A 27,059-nucleotide genomic window follows, 5' to 3' on the forward strand; every position below is an offset into this window, starting at 1 on the left:
TTTTAATTAGTGTTAATTGTTTTGTTTTTAATAATAAAAATAAAGCATTAAAATAAAACATTTTTAATTATAAGTGTTTTAACCCTGCTACCACCTTAATCCTATTTACTATTGTTTAAAGGTAGTTTCTAAAATATCATTAAAACCATCGACGCGTTTTTATTTTTTTATTTATTTACAATTTAGTGTATTCAACCCTGAGCGTCTGTAATTTAAGTCAGGTAAAAAATCTTAGATGAGCGTTTTAACGCGTCGCAACACGCGCAAGTATGAAAACACATTTACAGAAAAACGTTAATTTGCTTTTATAACTTATTAAAGAAATAATTCATACATTTATAAATAAATATATATTAAAAAAAATCATTTATAAGAAAAATGTAAACCTAGGTTGGCTACACAAAACAATTATTTAAAATGTCGTAACACTTGATTAAATTTGACCATTCTAAAAACATATACAATAAATATACAAGAGCGTTGTAATATCTATAAAGTTTTATTTTTTTATTTAACAACAAAATTAAAAATTCAATCGGATTAATCAACTTCCATATCAAGATTTGATGGAACCTCTCCATTAGGTTTGTGTACCTCCTCTTTATTTTCATTCGCTGCGGGAGTCTGATCTGTTTCCATATTCTCTTTGGTTGTTTCGTTTGCTTTTTTCTGGGTATTCGCTGGTTCTTTAGGGGGAACCTTAACCTTTGGTTTGTTCACAATAGGATCACAGAAATCCTTTAGAAGCTTAGCTTCAACGTTTATTTGGGAGGGAAAAATGACCGGATTGCAATGCTTGGGACACTGACCCATAGCTTGCATTTTTTCGTTAAACCATGCAAATTTCTCATCAACTTGGTTGGAAACTTTTTTCATATCCGCTTCGTCGATATGACTATATAATTCGTCCTGAAAAAAAACCTCTTAATCTTTAGATGGCGTATCTTTTAAATACACGTCAAATATAAAAGAATGAGAAATATTCTATTAATGTTTCTCAATGTTGACAAATTCTTATTTACTAATCAATCATAACTTTGATTGTTATAAACATTTTAAAATTTACGAACTTAAATTAAAAAAATAAAAAGACTTTTGATGAAAGAAAGTCTTATTTTCCCCTCTATTAAAATATTTTCATAACTAAAAAGTTTGTTAGTTACCTTTTTTGAGTATAGGTCTAAAATCTTTTTATAATGTGTTAAAGTAGTTCCTAATAACTCAAAAGCTGCAGGAATGTTCGCATGAGCTATGTGTCGATCAGCTACAGGATTTCCAATTTTCTAAATCGAAAATTAACATATAAGAATAAACGATATTTTCCTAAATAAACCTATAAAAAAAATATTTTTTAATAAAAAATACCTGTAACTCTGCAAGCTTGTCAATATACACTTGTTTGTGAAGTTCTTCTCCTTCATCGTACAACCAGTTTTCTGTAGATGTAAGAAGAGCAGAAAAATTGTCCCGATCAGTATCTGTAATATTTTGGTAATAATCTGAATGAATTTTATCACGCATTTTATAAATATACTCTTCTATTTTGTTTCTGGCATCTGCACGTTCTTTTTCAAGACGAATTTGTGAGACGAGTTCATTTTCAACTTCTACTAGGTAATTTAACTCAGCACTAGATAAACCATCTTGGTGTTTCACTATACTTAGTTCTGTTGTTTTTGTTGTTTTTTTTTTAGTTTCTATTTTTTTTTCTTGTTTCTTTTTATCAGATGTTTCAAGCTTAGCAGAACTTTCGGAATTGTTCTACGATGGAAATAGATATAAACAACTCAATATTTAAAATAAGTAGATACAAGGATTTTCAATCAGAAAAATCAAAACTTACTTCAGAGTCCATATTAACATCTACATTTTCTGAGCCCTTTTTGGTTTCCTCAGGTTGATGATTTGATTGCGCCTCCATTGGTTCTTCTTTAGGTATTTCAGCTGGAGGCTCAGGTAATATTTCAACCATACTAGCTCCACTCACTGTAAAGCAACCATGAATGTCAAGCTTAACTTTTACTTTTACTTTGACTTTGTTTGTGTCACTTGACTCTGTTGGTGCAGCTGCATTTACAACAAATTCACCTGCAAAATATTATTCATAATGAATTAACTTTTTAATAACAAAACTTTTAAAATAAATATTAAGATATTTTAAGAAAAAAAAAAAAACCATATAAACACTGACCTATTTTTCGCTCAAAATTAGGAAGAACCACATCTTTTCCATAAAAAGCATTAAACTTAAATGGCTCAACTCTATGCGGAAAAGTTAACATCTTAGTGAAAGGGTACGAATGATACTTTTTAAAGACTTCCATTTCTCCTGTTTGCTCATCTGCTCTAACAGAATCCCACGATATGGTTATCGGATATGTAGCAACATCCATTACTTCAATATCTCGTACTTTAACAGTATGAGATAACATTGCGCATTGAATAGCACAACCCCTGGCTACTGCTTCATCCAAATTAAGAGTGGTACTAATTGGTTTTCCAAAAACATTTGAAACGAATGTTTGGATTGCTGGCATTCGCATTGATCCTCCAACTAATTCTACTACTTCAATGTCCTCTGCTTTGAGCCCTTCATAAGACAAAGGTGTATATACAAATAATCTTCTTTTACATTTGATTAACAAATTTTCAATTGAATAATAAGTAAAATCAGTCAGAAAAAAAGCATTTTACACATTTTGTCATTTACCACTATTACATACTGCAGGCTGTCATGTTGTAATTTTTTTCTTTTTTTATATTTTTATTTTTATACAGGTCTTTAATTTAATGAACTTTTTAATTGTAAAAACTTTAATGTATTTTTAATTGTAAAAAATCCAGCAAAAAAAAAAAAAAAAACCCAAAACATACCAAAAATTAAAAAAAGAAATTATATAAGACCCATTTAAAATGAAAAAAAAATTGACAACTTTACAGCCTGATATTGCGAAATTTGTGGTATAGCAAAGGTTGCTTCTAATTAAATACTGTTGTTACCTGAATCTTGAAGTGCTTGTTTTAAAGGTGCTTCAATTCGAGCGAACAGATCTTGACTCATTTCTTCAAATTGAGCTCTAAAAAACAATTAATAGTTTATAACAAGTAAAAACAAATTAGTAGATTAAATTTTTCTAATAATGATAACTATTACCTGTTGACAGTGGATGAAACATCTTTGTCATCTAAAAAACATTCTATGCTTAGAGGAAGGTTAGTTGAATTTGTACTCATCTGCTTTTTTAATTTTTCAACTTCACTTTCAAGCCGAGACCAAGCTTTAGCATTTCTTTTAGCATCAACCTTATACTTTTTCTATAAAAAGTAAATTAGTCTAACAATATATTTTCATGCATTCCATGCAACTTAAAAACTTATTTTAGCTGCATATTTAGTGTTAAATCCTTTACTTGATTATTTGAAAGAAAAAAATCTAAGTATATATTAACTATTATGATACAAATAAATCATAAATAGTTTCTTAAACTATTAAATATATTATTTTAACATAAAAAAGAAATCAGAAAATATATCTAAGAAGAAAAAACATTTATAAAAACTTAAATCTCATTTAAAGTATTTTACTTTTTGCAATTAAAAAATTTTATTACAAAAAGTTTATATTAACTTGAGTCCAATGGTGCTGCGTTATAACGCAGATTTCCCAATGGACTTAATATTTCCAAAATTCAATGACCTTATTTTTAATTGGAAATAAAAGGAATTTCAATAAAAATTCCAAAATATTTTGGGGAACAATAACAATAAAAATTCCCAATATCGCAAAAACATGGTATAAAATATTTTCCTGGCTAACGCCCTGTTAAATTGAATTTCAAGATTACTGGAAAAATGTATAATATTATCAGTGTAAAAACTGTGTAAAAACAAATCTGTTGTTTTAATTTGAGTCTAAATGGCATATATATTAGTTTAAGTTTTATTTACTTACAATAAAATCATCAGCAAAATAATGCATTAATCTTTGATCAAAGTCTCTGCCACCAAGATTTGGATCACTTGCACTAGATAGAACTTTGATTTTCCCTTTGTTAAAAGAAGCAATACAGACTTGGAAAGATGAATGCCCCATATCAACAAAAGCAACGTTCTTTGACTTTTCATCAGCGGCTGGTAGATCTTGTTTAAATAAGCCATAATTTAAAGCCACTAAACAATAAATATTAAACTATTTAAATTACTAATAAGATTAGGTGGAAATGATAGACGATATAACTAGTTCTATTTTTAATAAATAATTTTTATTTTTAAAAAAATACAAATTGATAATTTGAACTCTAAATTTTAATTAAAATTTGATCCCACTTTTTAATACAGAACTGTCCATACTGGATATGCACCTGACTCAGTCCTTTATCAGCAGCAGATCAAGTTGCACCTCAGATTTTGTTAATATATTTTTTTAATTTTTAATTTGAAAATCAAATAAATTTTAAAATGGTTTCAGTGATTCATAAAGTTTTAGGGCTTGCCTTTTTCTTCAATGTAATGATGGTTGGAGGTGGCTACAAGAGCAGGTCCGGACTTATGATTAAAATACGATTTTGCATTTTGTCTAGAAGAGAAAGGGCATCATTGGAAGATTTGCCCCAGATACGGCAAGAGTATTCCAACAAGGATGGCTTTGAGATTTATAAAGATAAAGAATAGAATCCAAAGTAAGAAAGTGTTGAGCACGATAAAGTGATGCAACCTTAGCAAATGCTAAGTTTGCAATGGATTCAATATGGTTTGCAAAAAAATTGGAAGAGTTAATCCTAGAAGATGAAAGGTAGATGACTCATCAAGTAGATTACCGTTCATAGATATAGGAAGATCTAAATTATTGCAATAACAATTGGCTGAATAAAAATTTGGTTTATCTGAATTAAAGTTCACAAGCCACTGTGAGCCCCATGCTGTAGAAGAAGTGAGATCCTTTTCAAGAATTTGATGACCTGAGAAAACCTCTTGAATTTCATGACCTGAGAAAAGCTAGCTACAGCGTTTGACAAAACATTTTTACAATGGTTTCTAGCAATAGATTAACGCCTGCAGTCACTGACACTAGAGGCAAACCATTCAGTGTGATGAGCATTAAAGTCACCAACAACAATGATATTCACCAATGGATAAAGAGAGAGGGCTTAGTCAATTTGATCAGAAATAACATTGAAAAAGTCTTGAGATAAAAAGATAAAAGGAGAGCAACATAGAGAGCAAAGAGAAAGGCAAGAGTGAAACGGTGCTGAACGAAAGCACATAAAAGAATAGTTGGTGGATTCAAACCTAGTTTCCCTACAAATGGGTGAAAATTCTTACAAATGTTAATGCTCAGGCCAAGCATGCAATTTTCAGAGTCTTTACAAACCAAAGGAAGATATCCATTAATACAAAGATCACAAGATGAGTCAGCTTAACTCAAATTAGTCTCACAAAAAGCAAGTAGATCTGGTGAACTTTGCAAGAGATAAGACTCAACAGGAAAAAAGTTACTTTGAAGACCATATTAATGAATGATAGGGTCTAGAGAACTTGGTGATGACGATGGTTTTTTATGTATTATAGTTTTTGGTAAATTTTTTACTAAAATGGTATAACATATTTTTGTGCCTTCAATATACTTGTGAGAACGGACAATTCTATCCTTTTGTATGTTTATAATAAAATCTATGCATGTGGTGTTGATGCTTAATAATATAGCTCCCCACCCTAATTAATTTTTAAAAAATAACCTGGTACAGCATATTTAAGAGGGACATAACTATACATAATTATATTGCATACTACATTTCAAAAAATAATTATAAAAATAACATTCTGGTTATAATGCAGAAATATAAAATGATAAAATGCTGAATAGATATATTTGCAATATAAATTCATTAACAAGCTTACTTATGAATAAGCTTAAGTTAAGAATTAAATATGACCAAAATTTCAAAATCAAAATTAAGTTTATTGTATAGTTAACTTTACCATTTTAAAATGAACTTATGTTAAATTTAAAAATCATTTTAAAATTAGTTTATTATAAATTGAAAATGTTTACAAACATTTGTATTAATATGGACCATAAAAAATTTAAAACTTGTTACCAGCAGTGGTGTCATTCATAAGTTTCAGGCAATTTAACCCAGCAATCTGAGCAGAATTTAAAACAGATCTTCTTTGAAAGTCAGTGAAGTATGATGGCACCTAAATTATAATCATAAATGTTTAAATTAAAAAATATAATCCTTTTTCAAGTTTAAACAAGTAAAAAAACGAAAACACATACTGAAATCACGCAATCTGTCACTTTTATTTTAAGATTTTCCTGAGCAGTTTGTTTTAATTCTGTAAGAAGCATAGCAACTATTTGCTCCGCAGAAAACACTTTTGTTTCACTTTTGTATTGAACCTGAATAAGAAAACCTTGTTACATCAAAACTTTTAGATAAACCACTTTAAAATTAAAAAAAAAAAATTATTATGAAATTTTTTTAATAAAAATATTTATTGCACAAATAACTTATTAATATTGTTTTACTAACTTTTAACAACTATTGTTCAAAAGAAACTCAACATTTAGATAAACTCATTATTGCAATTTACTTATACTTTAAGATATAATATACTAGTTTTTTGTTTAATTTATTGTAAAAAAAAATTTTAAATATTTAATTAAATAAATTTAACAATAACTTTACTTTAAACTACTTTAAGTTTTTAAACTGAAGAAACATTTTATTTATACCTGAAATCCTACACTGCCATTTTCAGTAGGAACAACTTTGTTAGGGATAAATTGAAATTCATGTTTCATCTGGGGCTCATCAAATCTATGACCAATAAAACGCTTGAATTGACTGATGGTTGACATATAATTCATAGCCATTTGATTTTTTGCAGATATTCCCACCAATCGTTGCTTAGCATTAAATGCCACAATAGCACTATAAAATCAATTAAAATAAATTCTAGGATACACACTCTTACTAGAAGTCAAAAAAATAAGCAACACACAAATTGATTTCACTTTAATTTAAAATTTATTTTATATTTTTCAAAAAGGATTGTACCTATTAATCATTATTGCATAACTGCAACTATTCCTCTATAATATTTAAGATAAATTTCTCTTCAAGATATATTATTTTAACTCAGTTTAAACATTGTTATAGAAATAAATTGAAAGTAAAAATTAGTAAAAACAAAATGTATACACTTTTATCCTGTAGTTTTTTATCACAACACTATTCATTAAAAGTTTGTCTTGAATCATTTGAAGAGTAAAAAAAAATAAGTTCAAAAAAAAAGGCATTACGTCAAAACTTTCTTGAGTGCTAAACTTGACATTTTAAAATTACTTGTATTGAAGTGTATTGTTAAGAATGAAATGAAAATACATTTTAAAAAAGTATAACTTGAAATCGACAGCATTGCTTTGCCAGACACACATTACGAGATCAGTAATTATCGTTTAAAATTAAAATTTAAAAGCATTACTGCATTTTATGTTGCATTAAATCATTAACTTTATCAACAAAAAATACAATCCAGTAACATTTAAATTCTATAATAGGTTTTCTCTAATAATTATTTATGTTCGGAAATTTAATTTACGGCGTTAAAATAAAATATTAAATTTAAAATAGTCTCATTTAAAATTAGACTTATTTTAAGAACTTACGGTGTACATCTATCAGAGTATTCATTTGCAACAGTTTCAATGCCACCTGCTTTAGCTACAGCAACAAAGCAATTGCTATTTCCAATATCAAATCCAACAACTGACATTATTAATCTTACAATCGTACGTTCGCAAAAATGTGGTTACTATTATGAGCTTTAGTCTTGCCTTGTTTTAATATAAAAACGAAAGAACTTTGTAAACCAGAATCTCGAAATTTCTGGAAGCAATGAACTGGGCTGGTCAACAAAACTAAATAGATATTTACTGGCTCTTATTTACGAGACCCACTTAACTTGAAAGCATGTGCATCAAAGTTATTTTAATGACCAGATGAGTTTATATAATCTCTTAATTTTACGATATAAGGAAAAATCTAGAAAGTTTTAAAGCTTTGATATAATACAGTTTTTGATAAATTTAGCATAAATTTGTCTTTCCAACGTTATTAAAACTAATCCGAATAACTTCTAAAAAAGACTTCAGTAAAAGAATGAGTTTCCATCTTTATGCTTCACTAGTAACGACCATAACAACTAGAGCTGATTTTTTTTTGTTTATTTAATCGAGATATGCACATGATTTTAGCGAGCAATTTTGATCTTTATTACATTTTTTGATTAAGTTGTTATTTGATAACAGTTTATATGATAAATAAACATAAAATAAATTTAGATTAATAGTATCATTTTAGGATACGAATATATATATATATATATAGTAATAGTAATAGTAATATATTTAAATAAGTCTTCGTAGATAAAATGACAAATAATTAAAAAAAAAAAAAAAAAAACCAACAAATTATACAAAAACTTATGGTTTGTGAAATATAAACTTTAAGTAAAAAAAAAAAAAGCAATTATTATTCATAGCAAGTAGGTTGATGTCAAATTGGGAAAAAAGATTGCTTTCATTTAATTAAAGTTTACATCTATGACAAATAGTGTCTAAAAAGCCAATAATTGTAGCTGCTAAAGCATGAATTAATTAATAAACGTGCAGCTCATCTTCAGTAAAAGATATACTGTTTGCAGCTGGAGAAAAAAAATACTTGTCAATTCTATTTTTAAATGCGTTAACTGACGGAACCTTTTTGCATGCTGACGGCAAGTTATTCCAATCATTGACAATACGATTGGATGTAAACTGTTGGGTTAAGTCGCCACGTCTCCTGCGAGTTTCCAAAGTAATAGAATTGAGCCGATGACAGCTTTCAGCGTAAAGTAACCCTATCAAATCATGAGGTACTTTTTTTGCTTTGTACTGAATTTTTTCGATTTCTTTGATGTCACCTTTTAAGTAAGGACACCATACCGGAATAGCGAATTCCAGGTGCGGCCTAACATACGTAGTGTATAATTTACTCCAAACTTTCATATCTCTTGATCTAAATGTTTTTTTTAATTGGCCAAGTATCATATTCGCTTTACGTGTTGCAACCTGTATGTGTTGATTCCATTTTAGATCATTAGATATGAAGATACCCAGGTCCCTCTCAATTTCCGTTGCCTCAAGAGTAAGTGATGTATTTCCATCATTCATTACATATTCATGATTACTATTTCCATAACCAAGGCGCATAACTTTACATTTTGGAACATTTAACTCCATCAGCCATTTCTTTGACCATTCTGTGACAATTTTTAAATCATTTTGTAGGATCAGGCGATCAGCAACGTGAAACTCAGGTCTTATTTCTTGTAACAGTTTAGCATCGTCAGCATAGATTTTATGAACTGATTTTAAATTATCCGTTAAGTCGTTTATATAAATGATAAATAATGTTGGACCAAGTACAGACCCTTGAGGAACTCCGCTTAGAACATCGACCCAGTCGCTAGAGTGTTCACCTAAAACAGTTCGCTGTTGATTACTCTTGTTGATAAGTCTGTAATAATTAAATCCAAAATGTTTTTTGCTTTACCATTAGATGTTTCGAATGTTGAGAAATCAACTAATTGTTCTAGATTATGATTAGCCAAAGTATCAAGAAAAACACTTGCCGCACTATTTTGACCGCTTAATAATTCGATCCTGTCATCATCGTGCCATTTGATATCCGGAAAGTTGCTATATATATATATATATATATATATATATATATATATATATATATATATATATATATATATATATATATATATATATATATATATATATATATATATACATATATATATATATATATATATATATATATATATATATTTCTTTTTTTTTTTTTTTTTCCAAAAATGTTATTGATGTGACATCTCTTGCGGTTATTGGTTCGCTGTTTTATTTAGAAATATATATATATATATATATATATATATATATATATATATATATATATATATTTATATATATATATTTATATATATATATATATATATATATATTATATATATATAAATATATATATATATATTTATATATATATATATATATATAATATATATAAAGTTTTATTTAGAAATATATATATATATATATATATTTATATATATATATATTATATATATATATAAATATATATATATATATATTTATATATATATATATATATATATATATAATATATATAAAGTTTTATTTAGATATATATATATATATATACATATATATATATATATATATATATATATATATATATATATATATATATATATATATATATATATATTTCAAAATAAAACAGCGAACCAATAACCACAAGATGTGTCACATAAATAGCATTTTAGAAAAAACTGAAGAGTCTTTTACAAGGAATGAGATCACGTCTTTTACATGATTTCAGCAAGTAAATCATTTTCAAAACTCATTAGCTTGAATGTTTTAACTTAGTCAACAGATAATGCAGATTGTTAATCGCTATTTTCTTTTTATAGCTTTCAGTTTACTAAAAGTCCTTTCACAGCTTACTTGAGTAAACCAGTAAAAAGCTTCCTTGAGTAAACTTGCAATGTGTATCTGCGATAAATTCTAGAATAGCAAAGCCGATAACTTTTACAGGCTGTTATGATTGCGCATTCAATTTCTGTATCAATCGAGACTGCAATCACTTCATAACCTTCATCAGCATGACCTTCATAACTTATCTCAGCAAAGTCTTTATGCAGTGTTTTCGCAAAGCATTTAAAATTTCGAATGAATGACAATAAACCTGTTAGTAAAGCTATAGCATTAAGACCAGTGGGTTCAGCAACTCGACTTAATGATTTAACAGATAACCCTTTTTCTGAAATTTCCTTGAATCCTCTAGGATCAAATCAGACAATCTCTGATAAGCGGATTATTTGAGCAAAACGGCTCAGTAATGCTAGAAATTATTTGATGTTAGAAATATTAGAAATTATTTGTAAATCTTAAAAACTTTAACTCAAAAAAGTGTTTGTGGATTTGAAGGTCTAGTATATTCACCTTTCCTTTTTCAGCGCAAAATGACGCTCTTTTACATCCTCTTTGACAACAAAGTGCAAAATAATAGACTCTTTATCAGCAACAGATGTATCTTGCGTGCTATCCATGTGAACATAAAACTTCTTGCCTGCAACATTACTGACAATTTTTTGAATTTGTTTATTCAGAACTAAGGAATTTATATTAAATATTAAATACAAAAAAAAATTTACAAATTTTTAATGAAGTAATACGACACCAGGCACTACTATACTGACACCTTAAAGATACGCGCTGTGTCTATTACTTGTTCTTTTTCCATTAATGAGATCTTTGAAGGCATTTACCAAGACTGCTTAGGCTGCATTTGACAAAAGTGCGTTCCATGCTTTTACCACACGATTAGTAAAGAAATGCTTTCTCTTTTTGCAATTTTTTGCTACTTGCTTATTCAATCGTTGATTGTTCCCTCGTAGGCAGTAATTCAATATTGATGGCGCATTCACCTGTCGTACGGCGAATTCTATTTTTTTGATACCGTGAACAATTTTAAATTTCTGAATCAAATCACCTCGATTTCTTCTTTCTTTAAGAGTTGTAAGTCTAAAGGATACGGTGCCTTTCCTCAAATGACTTGTTCTTGATTTATGTGATTATTCTTGTTGCTCTTTGTTAAATATACTCTTGCCTACATATACCTTGTTGTAGATATGGAGACCAGGCTTAAATAGAAAACTCAAGATGTGGTCTGACATATATGGTGTAAAAGACTTTCCACAAGAAAAGGCCTCTGCTTATAAAAACTTTTTTGAGAAAGCCTAACACGCAATTGGCTCTTGCTGCTGCCGCTTTTACTTGATATTTCACTGAGAATCAATGAGAAATTCTACTTGATATTTCAGTGAGAATCAATGAGAAATTCTACTTGATATTTCACTGAGAATCAATGAGAAATTCTACTTGATATTTCTCATTGATTTCACGGTTTGCAATATTAGTGTGGATGACGTCTATGGCATAACCTAGGGAAATTGCGTTTATTAATATGTCTCATGCTTCAAATAAATTAGTAGCACAACCTCGCTTTGGAAGAAAACCGAGCTAATCTTTGGTGATTAAGTTATTTTTTATGCAATGCTTCGATAGGATATTATGTCATTATATTTTGAATTATGGAGAAAGTTAAATGTCACACCGATTTTTAAAAAAAGGAGCAAACAAAAAAAACTAATTACTGGCCTGTATCTTTCACATCTTTCTTTGCAAAGTGATGGAGAATTTCGTTCATAATAATCACATTAGAGACAAGACAAAAGTAATGTCTTCTTTAGGCTCCTGTCATTAATTTTAATTTTAAATTTATATAGGTAGTAACATTTCCTCAATGGCAAAATATAATGTTCAAAAAAAAAATCATTCCAATGTTCTCTGAATGGCAAAGGTTGTTTTCCCAAATATTATATAACAGCCAGTTCCAGAATTTCAATATTTTTCGGTGCTTGCTGTTTTTGGGTAGCTATCATATTCCCTTTCATTAACTACCCAATATCATTTGAACATCTTGTACTAAAAAGTGTTAATACCATACCATACTATTAGTATTTTATGCCTCTGTTCAACAATTATTTAATACACATGTTAAAAACTGTATGTATGACATTCACTGCAAATGCCTTACAAACATTGCAATAAAGACCTTTTACTCGCCAGTTTCTATTCTTGCAGTTATCAATTGACATTTAACAGTTATTGTCAGCAAGGCGTCGTTGATGAACGCAATTTGTATCAAAAGGTAAATTCTATATCTGTTCAAAACTGGGCTATATTGTATTACTTCGTATTAATTCCAGTCTTTTTTCTAATGGTTCTATGTTAACAATCTCAATAGCTGATACCGTTTTGTGACCATCTTTTTAAAATTAAACGGATTGTAGGCTATGAAGAGCAGATGACGCTTTATATTTAACTATCTTAACAATCTCAATAGCGGGTATCATTTCGTTTTGCTTCTACTTAACAATCTCATTCTGATACCATTCAACAATTGTAACTGTTAGGAGTAGATGCTGCAATATTACGGAATGATCCGCGTTAAGGTAAGACCCCTCAAAAAATTATTTATTCAAAATATCTTTTTAACAAAAAACCAAGTATATCCTGAGAAACATATATATAATAGGATTTTAAATAATCCAAAATAAATTTATTAGTTGCTATGGTTACCGAGTAAAATGGCAGACATATAAAAATGTTTAGGCCATTCTCAGTAACCAAAAGCATATAGAATATGATTTTTTGACATATAATTAACAACATAATAATCTACAAACTGAACTAAAATTGTTCTAAAAAACAATGTATTTAAGCTATGCTAAGTTTTTTCAAAATGACGTATTTAAAAAAATACATTTTTGTAAACTAAATCAAAAACTCCCAACAGTATTGCAAAGCTTTTAGTTCCAATTGTAAAAATAGATAGAATAAACATTTGGTGAAAATTTTATGCAAATCTAACATACGGTTAATGAGATAGGATGGTCGGGAGGTTAGAAATTGACAATTTGAGAAAAAAGCATTTAAATATTACTAAATATTCATTGTGAACCAGTTACTTCCATGCCAGAAGCTGAGCCACAATAATTTTATTTACATACATGTGATGACTTTCAACCTTCAAATGCAAAAGGATTATTTTCTTTAAGTTTTAATTTTAGACTACGTGCTTTGCATGACTGACTCATTGGCTCGTAATCAAGAATTTTACCTGTGTCTATTGATATTGCTGTAACAAACCCATTTAATAAAGAAAACCCACTATGTTGCCAGCTACCATCAGCTGATAATGCAGTGTCAACAATATTTGAAGAAGATTGGCAAATTTCATTAACAGCATCAATCATTGTTTCTTTTGTGACAATATTAGCCCAATCAGAGACAGATTTATTTATTTTGTTGTAATCATTTTTAAATTTTGTTGTAATCATAGGTTTAGGAATGTTCATTAAAGATGTAAATTTTTCTAATCCTGAAATGTCATGACCACATGACGAATTGAATAAACTATTCTATTATTTACATTCAAAATTTTTTCCCAGGACATGTCTTTGAAGTATAAAATTCAATTTTTTCATTGCAGTTAGAGCAGCAAAAAAACATTTTTTTACAACAAAGTTGATTAATTACACCAGTTAAAATTTCAATACCAACAGTTCAATAACCAAAAGTTTTATCTTTATTATGCTAAGTTGTCTCAATTTTTTCAATTTTTTTTTGAGGATATCGATAAATTTAATGAAGTTTTACAAGAAATATGGTCATTTTTATAACTAATAACAGGAGCAACTGATAGAGTTGAATCGATTGGCAAAGTTTTAGTGTATCTATTTAAATGAAATTTTCTGGATTATATACTTTGAGTACTTTGTTTGACTCGATTTACCCACTGTTAAAAAAGTTTATTAAATAACAAAACAAAAACAAAAAAATAGCTTGCAATTCTGATTAAAAGCCTGTTGCTATGCGTGTTGCTCGGCAGATCAAATTTACCCAGCCGAATAGATTTATATCTCCAGAAGTAAATCTTACTTTTAGAAATGGTTTTCAATTTTTAGTTCAGCGATAAATTTCGTGTCAGAATTACACAAAATATTTTTTTTGGTTTTTTAATGATTTTTGAGGGGTCTTACACCTTAACATTCTTTGTCACTAATTCTTGAGATTCATTTCACAAGCTGCTTTGTTAAGAAATGGTGTTATTAACATAAAACTTGCAAACTTGTCTATTTTATTTTTTCGGTACTTATCTTTTTTGTCCCACAATTAAAGACTTGAACTGGGCTTTGCGTCACTTGTCTATTCTGAAACAAATAGAAAACAAAATATAAGTTGGATATTTATTTAGAAGCAAGGCATATTTTAGTGAATTTATACTAAGTGACAGAACTTTTTTTTATCTTTTATTTTTTTTCTTTTTTTATTTTACACTTATTGTTTATCTTCATGCAAAATAAAAAAAAGAAAAAAATACAAATGAGTATATCATTAAAAATTAAAAATAAAGATTGCAAAAACTCAAACAAGACGATTAGGTCTTGTCGCAAAGAACCGCAAATTTGAAACTAAACTTTTGAATATTAAGCTTATTTTGAGTATTTATGGTGTTTGAGGTGTTTGAAATAATGTAAAAATTGAGTTTTTTTTAGTAAGTTTTAAGAAGATGATTCCAATGAATATGGGGGGGAGTGGGGAGAAGTGGGACGCGGGAGAAGTGGGACAGCCTAAAATTTCTAATTAGGAATGGTGCCTAAATACTGTTATTTAATGTAACAATTAAATTTCTTCCCCTCTATTTAGCAGAAACTGCTTTGTTTCCCTGCGTGCACTAGAAGCCCTAATTATGAAATGTACATTAAAAAAGTGTTTACATTGGGGTGAAGTAGGACAGAAAAAAGAAATATTAATGCTCCGCTTCTTCCCGTCGCCATTTGATTATTTTGATTGGAGAAAGTTCTTGAACATTTTTATGTCAATCAAGTGATTTTAAGATATTATCAGTTTCTATTTAATAATTTGTATTAAAATCTTGTTTTAAATCAGTTTGTCCCACTTCTACTCACACTTGTCCCACTTTACCCCGATGGCACGGTTTTCTAAAAGCAAAAATTTATATACTTAGTTAAAATTGGCAGGAAACCTTAGAGGATTGAGTCGGTGCTTAAAAAGAAGGTTTATTCATGAAAACTTGTTTGGTTCAGTTTATACATCAAATAAAAAAGATATTGCAATTACCTTAAAAAAAATTTACGTGTCCCACTTCTCCCCACTCTCCCCTAAGTTCGTGTCCATAGTTTTTAGTTTCTTTTTATACTTTTAATTAATAGAGGTATGGAATCTTCGTCAGATTTTCATGTTTTTTGAATATAAATTTCATCGTTTTTTACAGTTGGTGCATTTCATTTTTCAAGTTTTGATTTTCTTCTTGTATATTAGACATTTTGGTATTCAGATATTCTACTTTGTGCTTAAACAATTTTAATATTATATTCCTGTGTAAATAAATAGGCTCCTTGAATAGCGTTATTGTAATTTATGTCATTTTTAATTTTCTTTTTTTTTCTTTAAAAATCTCTTTTTTTTTTTAAAAAAAAATCTCTGTCAGAACTGAACTAAACGGTCAGTTCAAAGTTTACCCAATATTTCTTCAGCCATTTTAAATTCATTGTTTTTATTATACATTTTAATTCATCAACTGATAAATACTCATTTGTTATCAAAATAGTTATTTTCATCTGTTCTTCGTTTTTTAACTTTGTAAAATGTAATTTATGAAGACATCAAAACTACTAAATATATCCATTAAACTAGAACTAAAAATATCCATTAAAATAAGTCTAGTTGAAAATGTTTTAAACTGTTCTAATAAATAAAGATTTTTAATCACTGAATTATATGTTTAAAAAAGGTTAATTAATTTGCTAATATCAATAATTTTTTTAAAGAAGTTATTAAAAGGCAATGACAAAAATAAAAATATATATTTTCACGTGCTAATCTTGATTTAAAGATTTCCACAAGACTGCGTGATTAAGAAAGAAGTCTAAACATTGACTTTTCGTCAAGTAAAATACATGTTAAAAAATGCCCTGTTTGTAGAAGTCATCTAAATATACGACTTCCTACAAATATAAACTTTATGCGGTAAATTTTGATAATCTTATAACTAAAGTCGGTAATCCTGCAGTTAAGCGGCCTAAAATAACTTTATTTTTTCGCTTGTTGCGCTTTCGTGTGATGACTTGCTCAAAGTAGTGACTTTTTAATATAAACAAAAGGAATATTTATTGGCTTCAGTACATACATCGACTATCTTATAGCCTGTTGCTACAAGGAAGTGCTGCTACATTATTATTTCACTTAATATTTCTAATGTTTAAAAAGCATCCTCTGACGAGAGCGCAACAAGCGAAAAAATAAAATTATTTTAGGCTGCTTAACTGCAGGATTACTCTAAAGTCGACCACTTTATTTATTTCTATTTTTTTTATTTTTTTTTTTGTATAATAGTATGTGATGACATTTAGGTTAATCTGTAAATGTTTTAAAATTTCTACTGCCAGGTTTTTTGTGGTTCCAAATTCAAACAACAGCTTTACTAGACCACATTTTACATTTTTCCAAATCCCAAAGGACTAATTACTTTTTAATTGAAACAAATATGAAATATTTCAATTTAAATATTTGAAATATTCTTTGTTTCAAAAATTATTTTATTTTCTTTCTCCAATATCTTTATATACAAAGTAAATTTTTTTATTCTTCAATAAACGTTTCTTGAAATTAAATGTTATGAAATATTAATGTAGAAAATAAAATAAAGATGTTTAAATTTCATGCGCTGTTTTAAATTCTACGCATTTTACGAATGCATACGCTATCAAGGTTAAAAAATTCTATATCAAGGCAGACCCGCTAGTCGCCGTCATTAGCCGCTACCCGTCGCCGAAATTTGATTTTTTTTAGCCAGCCATAAAAGTATCTTTACCCAACTATGAAAATAAGCAGTGACATATCCAGCAGCATAACTAACTAAATAGTCAATTATTTATATCATGTTATCGTTAAATTAGTTATAATATCCCATTTTTTCGTTATTGTTATTTATTTGGCAATGCGGTAAATCCCGAGTAATAGTTTTAATGTATCACTTGCAGTCCGAACATATACATATATATAAAGTTGATAAAGTTAATACTTTACTATCATATAGTTATAATATACAAGCTATTGGTTTCGGACTGCACTTTTATATATATATATATATATATATATATATATATATATATATATATATATATATATATATATATATATATATATATATATATATATATATATATATATATATATATATAAAAGGGTGTGTGAAATTAGAAATGAAGATATCTAACCCAACTAAAGGTCAATATTTTTTACAACACTAGCCCGTTAGCCATCTGAACCATACTGTTATTAAACATGGGAGGAGTTTTGAGCAACCGATTAATTCAAAAATTACCAATTGGGTTCAAACTGTGAAACAAAATAAGCCGGCTCAAAGTCAATTTAAATCATTAGTATATTTAGATCTTAACCATTTAGCTCAGTTGAAAGACCTGGATTTAAAAACTTTTGTTTAAAAAATACATCATTTTAACTTCCTTTATCCGACTGCATATCTAGGTTTGCTCTTCAAAACCTTTTTACTTCGGTTAAACATAAAGTCTTAGATGTTCTCTCGTCCTGTGTAAGTGGAACTTTGATGATGGATGCTTAGACTAACAGACACAACTTTTTACCATATTTTGGAATTTGTTTAAGCGTTGTACATGATTGGAGATTTAAAGTTTTCACATTAGCTGTTCAACCAGTACAATCCTTCTGAACACCTTTATCGGTCTGTTAAAACTGTTCTAAAAAAGTTTCTTTCTCAAGAGAAAATCTTTTTGTTTTTTAATACAACTGATGGTGCTGTTAATATAAAAAGACTATCTAATCTTTTAGGTCATGAACGTATAACATGATATATGCTATCAAAGGAAATTTAAACTCTGAAAGACGAGGAATTATTTAAAGAACTCATTTTGAGCAGCTAATTGCTGATGAAGAGCATTTCTGGATTTCAAAAAGAAAACTCAAAATAGAAGCATTTATACACAAACCAAATTACCTAATTGTCAATGCACAGTTCTTTAAAAGATTTGTCCCAACCAGATGATATAGTACTCTTCAAATGATTGAATCTATTTTAGATCTAAATATTTATATTGACACTGTGTTAAAAAAAATTGGAAAGTATGATTTATGTTTTCTTCCAGAAGATTTGGAACTTTTGCACAAATTGCAAAATTTTTTATCTCCATTTTGAAAACTAACTTTACTTGTTAGCGAGGCGTCACCAAACTTGTCTCGTCTTCCACTCATGGTCACTAAGATTAAAATTTCCTGCATTGCTCAAGTGATAGGTTCTTTAGCTGTGAAGCAATATAAAAAGTTAGTCGAACAATCCTTTAAAAAACGGCTGACTATTACTTGTTCGGTTGAAGTAGCCTGTTGCTTTTATCTAGCAGTTCTCAATTTTATGTTGATAAAAATGTGAAACTTTGTTAAAAAACAGCTACAATGTACGAACGAATTACAAACAAAAACCTCAATATTTGGTTCAAACATTTTACCAAAAGAACATTCAGCAGAATCTATGAATATAAAGAGTACTTTATCTGCATCAGCTGTCGAGATAAATCAAAGCAGTAAAGGTGCCAGTGCATCACAAGATTTAAAAAACCTTCTTTAATACACGAGATAGCAAAATCATCACCGAGCTCGGAAGGATTGCCAGATAACAGTATTGGATCGCAAGCGGAAATCAAACTTTATTTTAACATTCATGACGAATGACTAGCTTTGCAGTTTTGGAAGAAAAATGCTAAAATGTTTCTAATTTTAACATCCATAGCAAAGGAATAAACTATTTTTATCTTCATCTTTGTTCTAAGATTTTTTACAAAGGAAAAGAGCAAAATAAATTATTATGGTCAAGATAAAAGTATAGAAGATTCTATTTATGGATAATAAATAATGACCTTTTTTTCTATAAAATTTTTAGTACTATAACCATTAATCAATATTATATGAGAATCTGGTAAAAATAAGTCATATTTTTCTTGAAGTTCATGTTCATTATCATAAAAACTTTTATTGCTTTAGGTTTATCTTGCATTGAGCATTGAAAGTGTATCCGTAGAATGCTTATTTAGTACAACTGGTATCATACTGAATGGAACGTGATCATCCTTGGCTCTATATCGAATGAATGCAGTTTTTTTATCCATGGTAATTATCTTATTGATGGTCTATGGTCTGTATTGTGTATTTTTTAAATTAAGAGATTTTTTAATAGACATCTTGATATGAATTTACTTTTTAAAAGACAATGCTTGCTTTTTGCATTACTTTACATTATATTCATAGTTAAGATTACGCAACTAAATTTTAAAAAAGTGTTGTTTTTTTGTTAAAGACTTATTAGTTAATTTTAAATTGTATTAACAGAAGTTAAAAAATAACTAACGTTTCTTATTATGATATGATATGAAGTGAGCTAGCAAGTCATGAAAATTAGTCAGCTAGCCAGCCACAAAAGTATTGGATAGCCAGCTATGAAACCATTTTAGCCAGCCATGAGTGTAAAATTTCATGGCTCGGAGGTCTAAACTATTTGCAAGAATGATACAATCATCCAATGCGTTTATACGAACTGCTTCTGTGACTACTGAGAAGTAAATCTTATTTAATGAAAATTCCAAAAAGATAATTTATTGTTGACTTTATCAAAGACAAGTACAAAAACAACCCTGAGTAAAGGCAACTTTGTAAGATAAAATTCGTCAATTACTGGGAGATTTCTAAAAAAGTTCATTATTTTTGATATATTTGTTTACGAGTTTGTGATTTATTTATTAATTTGTTACTTCTTGTTTAAATACTTTTCCTTTTAATCGGTATCTAGATCAGTAGCGGGTTGTAGGGAAGGGGGGGGGGGCAAGGGTTAGTAGCCCTTCCCCCTCCTCTTTGGGACTTTTTTTCAGAAATATTCTTTTGCAAATTGATTATTATACTGAATTTGACTATTATAATGACCAATGAAATTGACTGTTATATGTAATCATACGATATGAACTTTATTATTAGACTAAAGTACAAAAAATTATAAAAGAAAGGTACTTGAAAATAAATGAAAATAGCGGGAGAAGTGGGGGGGCTTAGAGGCAATAATCCCGGGTCCCACAATTTTAGGGGTCCCGAAATAGTTTTGAGGACCTTTTTTTTAAATTCAGTCATTTTTTACGCTGTGGCACACAAAAAAGGCACATGTATATAATAAATAATAAAATTAATATAAAAAAATAGTTATATATATTTAAATTTAAGGTCTTTGTGAACGGGAAATGTCTAATTTTAATTTAAAATAGATATATCGCCAAAAAGAACAAGTTCTTTAACTTTTATTAAGTAACAATAAATTTTTTAAAGGCTTGAGAAAATTTCTTTAGAACTCCATGAATACCGATAATTTACTGGTTCTAAATAACCGTATTTTGTCTTTTACTTTTGAGATCTTTTAATTTTGAATATAATAAATGTAAAATTAGTTAAATTAAAACTTCTTCAATTAAATGAACATAAATCTCCAGGACTAGGCATGGTAAAATCAATATTACAAAAACGGAGTGTAACTTTTGCTTTACCGTTCGCTATGATTTTTTATAAATTACTCTCAAATGAAAGAGTACAATATGGATTTATACGAGGGAAGACTTGCTTAACAAATTTAATTGAAACAATGAACTTTTTAAGTAAATTGTTATCGGAAAACATTACATTGTTAATGAAATTGAATACATATGGTATATCCAGTGTAATATGCAACTGGATTAGTGATTTCTTTAGCAAATAGACATCAAAGATTGATATAAGGCAAGGAAGCATCAAACTGGGAATTACAAGCGGTGTTATATTATGTTTCAACTATTTATTGAAGGTTTTAAAAAATTCAAAATTTTTTGCACTCAACGTCAAGTTAATCGGAAAGTAGTTAATTTTGATAACCTTTAATTGTTTCAAAATGAAGATAACCAATTCGTCAAATGGTCTGAGCTCTGGCAATTAAAATTTAATGCTGAGAAATGTAATATTATCCACTTTGGAAAAAACAATTGCTATATTTATAAACTAGGTGACAAAATAATAACAGCCTCTGATACCGAAAATAATTCTGGAATTAGAAAATTTATCAAATCTCAAATGGAAAAATTACATAAAATATTGTATATCAAAAGCTTAATGATTCTTTTGGGATGTTGAAAGAAACATTTCTATGCGTTAACGGAAAATGTTCAAGATATTGTATGTAACATTTGTACCGCAAGTTCAAGACCTCGTCTTGAACTTGCGATACAAACATGGTATCTATACCTTAAGAATAATATTGATGCACTTGATAAAGTTCAACGTTATGCAACTAAATGGGTACCGCAAATTCGAAAACAAAGTTACAAAACAAGAACTAAAATACTTGGATTAAGCACACCGGGAAAAAGGATCAGAAGAGAAATTTTAAAAAACTGTAATTTTTGTCACACACCACCAAGTTTTACCAGAATTCGGATCGAGATGTGGGGGTAAATATTCAGATTTTGACGAGAGTGCAATTAATTACAGTGACGTAGTAACTAGATTAAGCAAATTATCCATTGAGAAATCATGTGGAGTTGATCAATTGAGTACTATCATTTTAAAAAATTGCGCTGAAGGACTAGCAATGCCAATCACATTGATATTTATGTCTTCGATTGATAAGAGCGAACTACCTAAGCAATGGAAATTTGCGAACATTACCCCAATCTTTAAGAACAAAGGCAGTAAGCTAGAAGCGAATAATTATCGACCAGTATCACTGACTTCTGTGCCGTGTAAAATTCTGGAGAGCATAATAAAAGACTCACTTTTGGCACATTTTACGAACAATAAATTTTTATCGAAGTGTCAACATGGATTTGTTAAATCTAGATCATGCACGACAAATCTGATGGAAACTGTGGATTATTTAACAGAAAATATCGCACTGAATCGTCCGGTAGATGTGGTTTATTTAGACTTTGCGAAAGCTTTCGACACAGTGCCACACAAAAGACTCGTTTTAAAATTAAAAGCGTATGGAATTACAGGAAAGCTGCTAAAGTGGTTAGAGGAATTTTTAAAAGATAGAAAGCAACGCGTAGTCAACGGTGATACTGTTTCGAGCTGGCGCGATATCTACAGCGGAGTTCCCCAGGGATCGGTAATTGGCCCGATATTGTTTGTTTTGTTCATAAATGACCTGCCGGATAGAATACAAAATGCAGCCAAGCTCTATGCAGATGACACCAAAATAATGATCGATGTGAACTCAATAGAGAAAATAAACAGTCTTCAACGAGGTATAAACAGTGCTTGGGACTGGTCTAAAGAATGGTTAGTGAAATTCAATAAAGAAAAATGCGAAATAATACATTATGGAAGTAACAATCCAAAACACGATTATTCTATGGATAATGTTGTCCTAGGACAAACTACTATTCAAAAAGATCTAGGCGTATTATTCTCAGCAAACATGAAATGGAGACAATAAATTTTATCTTGCAGCTCGAAGGCAAATAAAATGCTGGGAATGATTAAAAACACATTTGTGAAACTGGATGTGCAGACTCTTAAAGTCTTATACGTGACGTTTGTTCGCCCAATAATCGAATTCGCGGTTCCAGTGCGATCCCCTCAGCTTAAAGGAGAAATAGAACTGCTCGAGAAAGTTCAACACAGGGCTACGAGACTCAATCCGACTCTGGCAAAAATGAAATACGAGGAAAGACTGGAGATTCTTGGCCTCAGCTCATTATGTGAACGCAGACTTCGTGGAGATTTGATCCAGACTTATAAGTTATTAAATAAGATTGAAAATGTGGACTTTTTAAACGGTTTCAAGCCTAATGATTTTCAATTATCTAGAGGAAACGGTGTCAGGTTTGAACGCGAAAAAACAGTGCATCTTAAGACACTCATTCTTTACTAACAGAATAACAAAACCATGGAATAAACTACCTAAAGATGTAGTTAATGCAAAATCAGTAAACAGTTTTAAAGCACAATTAGACAATTGGCTCCTTTTAAATAAAATTAATACTGACACGGCTGTCTAAGTGTGTTATTAATGCACACACTCGTCGTCTTTGGGCGGCTACAGCATCTACTACTACCTCTTTACAAACAGAGTTGCACCAATGTGAAATAAACTACATGACTTCATCAATTTCATCAAGTAAACTACCTGATTTCAATGACATCAATTTTATCAAGTGAACATAAAACTCGCATTGATAAATATTTTAAGTTACATCAGTTGAAATTTGTATAACATTTAATTTACCTAGTCTTTACAATGTATATGCTGTCATGCATGTACATTGTAAAACTACGAGTACCATTAATTCTACTCGTAGTTTTCGAACTGTTGTAGCTTTATAGGCTACAGCATTATAAGTGAATTAATGTAATAGAAATAATAAAAAAACCTTTTTTCATATGCAAATAAAAAAGAAGTTATTTAATATTTGGAGACAGCTTGTTCAATTTAAAACCATTTGAAACTTTGAGTAATCCAAAGCTTATGTTATGTTGTTGCCAGTGAGTAATAAATGAAGTGTATAAATTATTATTTATTAAACAAACTTCTTTAATAAATCTTTAACAATTTTGAAAAAACTGAAAAAATGGATATAGGAAGATAGTTGCTAACATTAGTTGGTTCTTATTTTTTAAATATTGGTACAACTTGCACTATTTTTATTTTTAAGACACCTAAAAGACGTTTAAAAACGTCTTTTTTACGTCCTGTGCCCACTGGATTGTAAAAGCAATCATAGGTATATCTTTTAAAAAATCAAATGAACTTGTAATAATGTTCCCCCCATTAATGACATTACGTCCTGTGCCCACTGGATTGTAAAATCAATCATAGGTATATCTTTTAAAAAATCAAATGAACTTGTAATAATGTTCCCCCCATTAATGACAATTCTTTATTAACATTATCAGAGAAAAAAATTTGGAAATGATCAAATGTCAGATTATTTTATTAGCGATTTGTTGAAACTGCCGGTGGTTACAACGTTTTCATTCAAAAGTTTTGTTGATTTATTAATTTTAGTCAACTTATTATTTCGCGTCATTTTCGAATCAATCATTGAAATAAGCAAAGAAAAATATTTATTCATTTGCGAAAACGGATATTAAATTAACTGATTGTACTAAATTGTTTGTAAATGTTTGGAAGTGATTGTTGAGCAAATAATTCAAAATGTATGCAGGCTTTTCTGGTTAAAAAAAAATTACGGTAGAAAAAAAAAAAGCTCCAAAATAAAAAATAGCCAATCACAGTGATCGTTAAACTTGTTTACGTTTTTTAGTCATTTTATTATTATGATGAAACTAAAACTTGAGATATATGTATTAATGATGTAATAAAAAAATAAGTTTATTCTAATAGAAATTAGAGATTTATTCTAAATCTCTAATTTCTTTTGAACAATAACTATTAAAAAATATTTTCTCGAAAATTGTTCAAGCTAAAGTTATTTTAATGGAGTTTGTTGTTTGAGTCAAATTTACTTAAGTAACTTATTTAAATAAAGAAATTGAAGGTGTTTAAGTAAACCATGCAAGATATAAATTAGTTCCAGTTTACTTGATATAAACTACGCTTTACATTTTGCTATTTCTTTTAAAAGTTGTAAAAATAATGAAGATGGAATAATTAATTAGGATAGTTCCCTAAAATTGCATCCACTTTTTGGTGTAGCGTTTTGAAATTAAGCGCAATTTATGAATCCCTGCTGTTAACTAGAAGAGCTTTGCCCTAAAGAAATTTATATTAACTTAAATATCGTAAACAAAAAGTAAACAAAATCTTTTACGTAAAGCTAAAAAAAAAGTTAGAAGTAACTGTCAAAAAAATGTACTAAATCGCGAGTTTTTGTTTTTTTCGATTTTCATTTTGGATTTTTTCATTTAATCTTATTACATTGTCAATGTAATAAGATTAATTGAAAATTGACAAAACACGACAATGTGTCTTTTTTTGTCACAATGACAAAAAAAGACACATTGTCATGTGTTTTTTTTTGTCATTGTGGAACATATGTTGTATCTTATTTGTTGAGATATCTATTAGTGAGGTATCTGTACTCTTTAACATAAATATAAAAGGAACTAAAAATAGTTATTTTTTGTAATTTATTCTATTCATCCAAAATTAAAATAGAATTGAAAATTCTAAAATAATGGAGAAAGCAATTTAACAACATTTTAAATTCTTAAATTCTAAAAGGAAAATGGCAAAAACATTTGATATAAATAAAATAGACGTTAAATTCCTTTTTAAAAGCAAGGGCACTATCCCCAAAGAAAAGATATCACGCATTAGCCATTGGACGGATTACATTAACTTTTTTATATTTGTATTAGCAATATTTTATTAAATGTACCTTTAAGGGAGAGGGTAAACATAAAGAATGTTTAATAAGCTTATTTTCGACATATCGGATCTACGACAAAACTTAAAGGTTCTTAACGGTTATCAACTTATTGGGTTTCTCGACAATAAGTTATTAATATTTAAAGGTTCTTGTACATTGTTCAAATGTTTGTAAATAGTCCAAAGAGTTTCAAAAAATTTAAGTCTTTATAAGATTTTTAAAAAATTAGAACTTCAATCAAATATAAAAAAAGACATGCATGAATTTCGCGACTAGTTAAATAAAAGCTAAATAAGTAAAGCAAAAAAAGATATTATTTATATTTATCCTGGCCATTTTATAACCTTATTTTTCAGAATTATGAGTTTTTTAACTTGTCAACCTGGATCGATAAGAATTTATTTTGGAGCTGACTAAAAATATTGTCTTTAAGGCTGGTTTATATGGTCTGGTTTGTTTGTAACATTGCACAAGTAGATTATCAATATCATGTAGTGAAACTAAGATTTTCTTGCAAACTTACGTTTTGTTCCTTATCAGCAGTTTATAACGTTTTCAATAATTTAAGGTTTAATGGGGGTTATAATTATAAATAACAATTTGAGACAGTAAAAAAAAAGTTAAACAAAAAAATATTAGTTTTTGAAAATAAAATAAAACTGTTCATCGTGTTGGATAAAAGTAAACTAAAGTTGGAAATAATGTTTATATTGTGTATGCTTGCCCACATCGCTCAATCTCTTCATAAAATCAACTCGCCGTTTTGCACTGTGTCATCATAAAATAAAGAAGCAGTTTAGAAATTTACTTTTTTTACTGTTATGAAATTAAATTTTTTTTTTAAAAAAAGCGTATACTCGATAAAATGAATTCTTTTAAAAAGTTGTGACGTATAT

At 28.5% G+C, this 27,059-nt stretch overlaps 2 protein-coding genes across 2 annotated transcripts; one reads left to right on the forward strand and one right to left on the reverse strand.

Moving 5' to 3' along the window:
* Nucleotides 1–516: 516 nt before the first annotated feature.
* Nucleotides 517–7,944, reverse strand: LOC100202835 (97 kDa heat shock protein). The gene is made up of 12 exons (XM_065813128.1): nt 7,676–7,944; nt 6,740–6,938; nt 6,281–6,403; nt 6,099–6,198; nt 3,953–4,170; nt 3,155–3,315; nt 3,001–3,077; nt 2,192–2,590; nt 1,844–2,088; nt 1,366–1,761; nt 1,164–1,283; nt 517–909 (listed from the first exon to the last, which is right to left on the reverse strand). The coding sequence occupies exons 1-12, from the start codon at nt 7,780–7,782 to the stop codon at nt 541–543; spliced, it is 2,514 nt and encodes an 837-aa protein (XP_065669200.1). The 5' UTR covers nt 7,783–7,944; the 3' UTR covers nt 517–540.
* Nucleotides 7,945–23,294: 15,350 nt separating this feature from the next.
* Nucleotides 23,295–23,702, forward strand: LOC136088094 (uncharacterized). The gene has a single exon (XM_065811751.1). It carries the CDS (start codon nt 23,295–23,297, stop codon nt 23,700–23,702), a length of 408 nt encoding a protein of 135 aa, XP_065667823.1.
* Nucleotides 23,703–27,059: the final 3,357 nt, after the last annotated feature.

This window comes from Hydra vulgaris, chromosome 12 (assembly GCF_038396675.1).
Source record: "Hydra vulgaris chromosome 12, alternate assembly HydraT2T_AEP".
NCBI classification, from domain to species: domain Eukaryota; kingdom Metazoa; phylum Cnidaria; class Hydrozoa; order Anthoathecata; family Hydridae; genus Hydra; species Hydra vulgaris.